Source organism: Guillardia theta, assembly GCF_000315625.1.
Source record: "Guillardia theta CCMP2712 unplaced genomic scaffold GUITHscaffold_204, whole genome shotgun sequence".
In the NCBI taxonomy this organism is placed as follows: Eukaryota; class Cryptophyceae; order Pyrenomonadales; family Geminigeraceae; genus Guillardia; species Guillardia theta.
The window spans coordinates 67,016-74,232 of record NW_005434472.1 but is presented as its reverse complement, the minus strand read 5'-3'; the positions used below and the strand labels follow the sequence as shown (position 1 = coordinate 74,232).

The 7,217-nt window shown below is 50.4% G+C and overlaps 1 protein-coding gene across 1 annotated transcript; it reads right to left on the bottom strand.

Moving 5' to 3' along the window:
- Window positions 1-2,488: 2,488 nt before the first annotated feature.
- Window positions 2,489-2,746, bottom strand: GUITHDRAFT_43050 (hypothetical protein; the record flags this gene model as incomplete). The annotated part of the gene is made up of 1 exon (XM_005819824.1): window positions 2,489-2,746. A coding segment is annotated over one exon (258 nt), but the record flags the coding sequence as incomplete, so codon positions are not given.
- Window positions 2,747-7,217: the final 4,471 nt, after the last annotated feature.

Sequence of the window (7,217 nt, the reverse complement as noted above, 5' to 3'; positions counted from 1 at the left end):
GGTGACTCTCCTCCTCCTCCTCCTCCTCCTCCTCCTCCTCCTCCTCCTCCTCCTCCTCCTCCTCCTCCCTCTGTCTTCGATACCGGGAGTGACGGAGCTCTTAAGGCGGAAGAGACGGTAGCGCAGACGCAGGCGGAGATCGCAACGATGAAGGAGCAGAGCGAGAGCATCAAGAGCGAGATAAAGAAGAAGTGGGAGAGGACGAGGGCCCTGCAGTCGACGCATGAGGGGTTGTGCTTCCTTGAGGAAGAAAGTGGGGTGGGGGGAGCTGACGAGCCCGCAGGCATTTCATGGAGAGCATGCGCCGGTTGGATCAAGAGCTGGAGGAGGCGAGAGAGCTGCTGAGCTCGAAGAAGGTCCTCCGCTGCACTTTCCTCCGAGGCTCGTCCTGCCTCACCTTCTTCTCCTCCTGCAGGCCTTCGTCGAGCAACTACGGGAGGCGAAAGGTTCCTACCTTCTTGCCTGCTCTCATAGCTCCTTGCCCCCTCCTTTCCTCTTGATCACTTTGAAGTTGCTTCATCCTCCTCTCCTGTCTTCTCTCCCTCCATCTTCCAATCTACCACTTCCCTTCCATGCTCTACCGTACCATTCGTGCTCCTTCCTCCCGTCCTTCCCTCACCCCTCCCTCTTCCATGCTCTCCAGCCTCCTCCTCTTCCTCCTCTTCCTCCCGGTCCTCCTCTTTCTCCGATTCCTTTCCCTCCTCTTCCCCCTCTTCCTCTTCCTCCTCAACTTTCATCTCCCCAAACTCCTTCACCGTCCTCAATCTCACCGGCTCTTTTCCACTCGCGCCAGGATGGAGGATGATGGGAACATCGGACGGGAAGAACGTGTACTGGTGGAACCGCAAGACTGGCAAGAAGCAGTGGAACACGCCCGAAGTCGTCAAGGTCTCCTCCTCTCCTCTCCCGCTCCTCCTCACGCCCCCACCCTACTGCTGATTGCTGTTATCGTCAAGTTTGTCTGCCCTCCCCTCCCCCCAATCTTCACCCTCCTGCCACACTCTTCTGCCCTTCTCCTCCATTTCCTTCCTGCACCTCCTTTCTCCTCCTCATTGTATTCTACGTTTCTTCTATTCAGCGATCTCTGGAACTATCTTCATCCTCTATTCCTGCCTCCTGCCTCCTGTTGGCCTTTACCTTCTCCCTCTCCTCCTCCCCCTCAGTCACACTCTTGCTCTCCTACCAGGTTTCAAAGGAATACCTCAAGACACTAGCTGAAAGCACCTGAAAACTTCCTCTCGCATGTACACAAGCCCTTGCATCTCTTCATGTTTCCTTCTATGTGTTCACTTTTTGTAAGGCTTATTGTTCTTTTGTCTTTCATGTATATACACACAACAACAAAACTCCCGATTCCGCAAAAACCATGGTGAACACGGCTCCGCCACCCTCAAAACTTCTGCTCCACCCATTCCCCCCTCCAGCTTCCTCTCCCTTCTCGCACAACCTATCACCTTCCTCCTTCCGTCTCTTCACTCGGTCCATACCACATTGCGCCTCCTTCACTCCTCACCTGCTCGTCTGGTTGCAAACTTTCCCTCCTCCTTCTCCTTGCATCAGGTCCTGCGACAGATGCGCAGTCGCTCGCAGGGAGAATGAGCTGCCAATGGACCCGAAGTTGACGAGGGGGCTGGTGGCCAGCAGAAACGGCTGGAGGATCCCTGTCTGTCCCACAGTGAAGTGCTCCTGCTCGGGCAGTTGCATCTGCTTCAGGTCTACTTGCGGCAAGCTGGTCGAGAAGATCGGTTGCTGAGCTCCATACGTGCTGACTCGATGGGCAGGGGGCTGATCCTGACGAATCGGCCCGGCATGTGCGCGCACCTCGATGACCTCAGGCTCCCTCTTGAGAGTCTGTCCGACCCCTTGAAGGACATCCTTGCATGAGACTCTCTTGTCTGCCGCCTTGAGCTTTCCTTTCTGCATCAGCTCTCCTATCGACCCCAGCCTCTCCACGTACTCCTTCAGCCTGGTGACGTCAGCTTCCAGCACCTTCTGCTTCTTCCTCTGAGCAGTCTTGGGCGGAGGCTGCAGCAATGGGGCTTGCTCCAGCTGGCGGACAGGCTTCACCGCTTCATGGCTTACGCCTCTTGTCCGCTTCGCTCCTTCTCCTGCTCCCTGCACACTGGCTACAATACCATTGACGGTCCCCTGCAAGTGCTGAGGGGAAGCACTCAGTGTGGAGAGGGAGTGGGTACAACCTTACCTTCACTGAGTCACAAAGCTGAGTGAGGACCTTGTGCATGTGAAAGAGTTTTGCTTCTGTATCCTTGTTCTGCTTCTCTGCTTGTAAGACTCTCTGCGACAGAGTTTCTTTCTCCTTCTCAGACTTCTTGAACATTGCTTCTAACTGAATCTGCCGCCCACTCATCTGATCGAGCTTCCTAGCCAGCTCTTGCAAGGCCGAGCTCTTTTCTCCACCCTCCTGTCTTTCTGCTTGGCTCGCAGGCACTGCCATCACCTTGGACGCGCGATTTCCTGGCTTTCTTTCCTTCCGCCTGATGTTCTGCATCAGTGCAGGCTCGTCGCGCTTGAAGTTGGTGTGGGCAAACTCGCAGATGTCAGGATCCTGAGTAGTCTTGTGAAACCCATACACGTTGAGCTGGCGGATGAAAGACGCAAGGTTGCTGTGCTTGAAGTATTGCGGGATGATCTTGGTTGCAAACCCATGGGGGTTCGCTATCAAGACGGTGTGCCCGTCCTCACCCCATCGGATGTAGGGCGCGTTCCTGGCATCGAAGAGCATCCTGCATAGCCAGGTATCACGACAGAACCCCGCTGACAGGCTCATGGATACCTCAGGAGTTTGGTGATGAAGGCTGGGATATCGCAAGAGTCTTGACCCAGCCCAGACTCTGTTCCCGAAAGACACGGCGAGGAGGCTCGGGGACTGGAGTAAGACGAGAAAGACCCGTCGGACCCGGACAGGTCGTCGTCGTCCATGTTCTCCTTCTCATTGGAGCCTTTGATGATTAACATGGTCACAGCAAGCAAGAACCGATAACCACGCCCTCACCTTCAGATTCCTTGTTCATCTGTCCAACGATGCACGTGTGGGCACAGCAAACAGGATTCTCTGCTCAACAGCAGTAAGTCTGCGGTCGCAGATCACGAGAGGAGTTCGATCAACAGGAAGGCAAAATCGCATATGTGTGTCTAGTCTCGCTTGTTCTACTATAAGGTGTCAATGGGTTCAGCTGCAGTGATGATAACGTTGCAAACAACGTGCTCAAGGTTATCTGGGGACTGCCCCATCAGACTATCAAGATGCATCACTACGAGAGCATCCTCTGCCCATGAAACCATCCCTATCAACTCTTGTTCTATCCTAGTTTATCTACAAGTGTTCTTTGGGCACTTGCAGCACAATATCCTTCCCGGGCATCGCGATGCAGCAAGTGACCGGAAGTTGATCTTCAACAAGCCTCCCATTCGCACCCATCACATACTATACTTCATCATGCTTCTTACAAGGAGCCCCTCCTGTTTCTCCTCCTCCCCCTCCTCCCTGTTGCCCTCCTCGCTTTTCTCCTCCCTCTTATCCTCGTCCTCCTCCTTGCGTAACTTACCCCCTCTGCACTACCCACCCCACCCCACCCCACCCCACCCCATCCCCGAGAGTTAAAACGACCCTCGGGACACCGGTAATATCACCCCACCCTCTTGAATGGTTCGAATGACCCTTTCAACATGACCCCTGTTGCAGTTCCACCCCACCCATCCAAATTTGTTAACCTTTCCATGGGGAAAGGAACATGTACCCCCCCTCTGTTCCCAATACGTACCCCTATCTTGGACCACCCTATTGACACATGCAGACCTGTGTTGACTCTCAACCCTTTAAAACTCACACCCGCTCGCATGACCACCCCCCCTCTCCCAAAAATGGATTTGTTGTAAAAAATTTTTTGACTACCCTACCAGACCCAACATCAACCCCGATACTTAGTCACCACCCCCCACCCCTCTTGTACCTTTCGTTCGTCCGCCAAACACCCCTTGATCACATAGCAATTTATAGGGTCGCAAATCTGGGGTACTAGGGGTATCTTCCTTTCGAAAAGAGAACACTTCAAAATTTATTAATTCCAGTAGGGGTGGGGGTAGTAAGTTCGAGGAGGAAAAAAAATAAAAAAATAAGTTGCAGTCGCAGGGGTAGAGGGAGAAGGGTAGAGGGAGAAGGGTGGGGGGGGGGGAGGAGGGGGCTGTGCGTGAAAATGAAGAAGAGAATGGTGCGGCAAGACCAGCTAGAGTGCTCTGCGTTTGCTCGAAGACGGAATCCAGGCTCTGGACGCGCTGGTTGCCCTCCCATGCAGCCATCGCCATGCTCTGATGGCCATCCTGCAAGTCAAGAGGACTCCGACCTGGCTTTATAGGCTTCTCCCTACCTTCTGGAACAACTGCTCTAGGAGGGCAAATAGCTAGATCAAGGACAAGGACTGGGACAGGCACAAGCCCAAGCACCAGGGCTTCTACGACTCAATGGGCTTCTACGACTCAATTGGCAAGGGCAAGAAAAGGGACAAAGACAAAGACAAGGACAAGGATAAGCCCAAGTCCGAGCCCAGGCACAGGCCTAGGCCGAAGGAATAGGGATTTGGAGAGGGACATGCACTGGGACAGGGTTCGATGAGGGAAAAGAAGGCAAGAATTAGACCACATGATGGAGAATAGGATACGTGAAATAGGCGAAGAAAAGGTTGAAGATGGATGTGTTACGAATGAAACAACCTCAACAATCATTGAATGGGAAGAGAAGCAGAGAAGAAAAAAGGAAGAGCAAGACAAAGGAGAATACGGAGCGCTGTCTGAAAGGGCGTAGGAAGGTGTTAGAGGGCGGATGAAGACCAAGGTGGAGGAGAGAGGAACAAGGTTGCATGAACCGGATGCATCAAGCAAGACAGCGATGAAAAACGACCGAGGGAGCAGAAAGGAGGAATTCTGTTCGAAATTCACAAGAGAATGTAACTGGCTTCAAGGCAAGTTTTCCATCCAAATTTCTTAATAGGCTAAGCAATCGCAATTGTTCTGAGTGACATTATTCTTCCTGCGAAATTTGGGTACTGCATAAGGTTGCTGAGAATGATTATGCTGTCACAGAGGCTAAAAATAGTTGCAGTGTGTTTGATGGACTTTGTGGTTGAAGCTTTCTCTGTGCTCACAGACTGTGAATGAATGCATTAACATACACTATTTCAACCTCACTCATTAAACAACCGTATGTTCATCTATGAGAGAGTCTTCGACATGAAAACCTCCCTTATTGCACTCCTGACGCATGCAAAACAATGACCCAGAGCTATCACTGATCACGTCGTCCTCCTTTTCAAAGCCATAAAATGCATAATTCTTATAGAATGCACGAAAAACTTGTTGTGTTTTAATGGAGCAAGTATTCATTCATGTCGAGACTGGTAGGCTCAACTGAGGCATCTTTCACTTTGTTCATGCAGCTGATTATCACTCTCGAACCGAATGCAGAAGTCAAGCATGTATCAAGAACACAAGTTGGCATAAGACAGCACTGCTCGTGTGTGCGTAGACGACCTCAAAGTAGCTTCTTGTTTGTCGTGAATTTTCACTCTCATAACTATCTGACGAAATAATCTCCGCACCCTTCGCGTGCCGATTGAATCGTTCTTAGCGGCGTGCTCCTTGCATTGCTGACTTTCTCGCTTTCGCTGCTTTTTCTTTTTTTTTTTGGCATCCTTCGACCATCGTTGTGAGTTTGCGATAGTTGTTTGCTGGCGTTGCATATGTCTTATCTAGCCCAGCTCACTAGAATTCTCAGCCCTTGCGACTGATTGATGCGTGGCTGTGCTTGTTTTAGCTTGCCTCAGGCTGTAGCCTCTTGCTAGCCATTCCCTGTCCTCCTTGGCTTGACTGCTTCTTGGCTTGTATCTGCTCGTTCTGAGTACCTCCCTCTATCAATTGGTACGTAAATCAATCCAGTTATTGTTGCTGACACTACCCCACCCCACTACTATACTTTTAAACATTACAGTCCAAACATTTTTAAATTACTTTACTCAAATTTTGCTGACTAAAAAGAGATTTTTGAGTTTACATTCTAAAACGGAGAAATAAGATGTTTTACTTAACACCACGTCGTATATCATTTCCGCTGCCTCTTTTCATGTGTGTATAAGGATGTAGAATAAATGTGCTGCCTTTTCTTTTTTATATTACAAGGTTCTGAGGGGAATCTGCTTCTTGTCTATGGGACATGACCGTGACCGTAGTCGCGGCTCCAACAGCATGCAAGCAACATCGCAAGATCGCAGTGGATCAAGCTTGATGCAATGAGAAATCCATTGGAGATAGAAATGGAAGAGAGGCGAGGGGCAGCAAGCAGAGCCACTATTATCCCATATGCAAGGGGATGTCAGCACCTGGTGATGGCGAATTTTAAACATACCAGACGGCCCATGTTACAGGATGTGTGAAATCAGCTCATGCAATTTATCTTTCAAGGAGCAGAATCGGCTCATAGCTCGCGATTGTATGATATTATCAGCCTGATTCGATCACAAAGTTGGAAGATGAAAATTTTCTTCTGACAGACAATTGTTGTTGTTGATGCTCATGCAATCATGTGTGGTGTTGCTGAATGGACTGGAATAATGCATACACGCATCACCATGACAAAGAAAAATAATCGTCAAAGAGCACTCGTATTTTGATCACAATCGTGTGAAGCATTGTCAAGAGGAAATGCGTAAACAGTACCAATGTCGGCACATGTGTTGTATACACAACCTTGCGTAAGACCTTGAGCTCAGATGATCTTAGGATCTCTGTTTATTAAGCACACGTAGCCATCAGATCAGCAGCACCACTGCAGGGATCTGCATCGTCATCCTATACGCGCAAGGGGCGTCCGGTATGAGTCCAGAATACAACAGCATGTAATTGTTTGCACACACATGAACTTCTTGTTCAATTTTTCTGTTTACCCCAGGCTCCTCCTCTCTTCATCTGACTCCTCCTCAACCTTCTCTCAATTGTTTTTGAACAAATTTCAAATCGCTCCATGCCCTGCCTGCTACGAAAAAGCTCAAGCCCTTCCCCTTCACTCTTGACAACTCCCATCCTTCTATTGTGTTGCCAGTCTTCCTGTCCCCGTCTCTCCTCTCCCTACCTCCTCCCTCCTGCACCCTACCTCCTCTATCCCTCCTCTCTCCTGCTCCCTTCCTCGTCCCTCCTCGCTCCCTACCTCT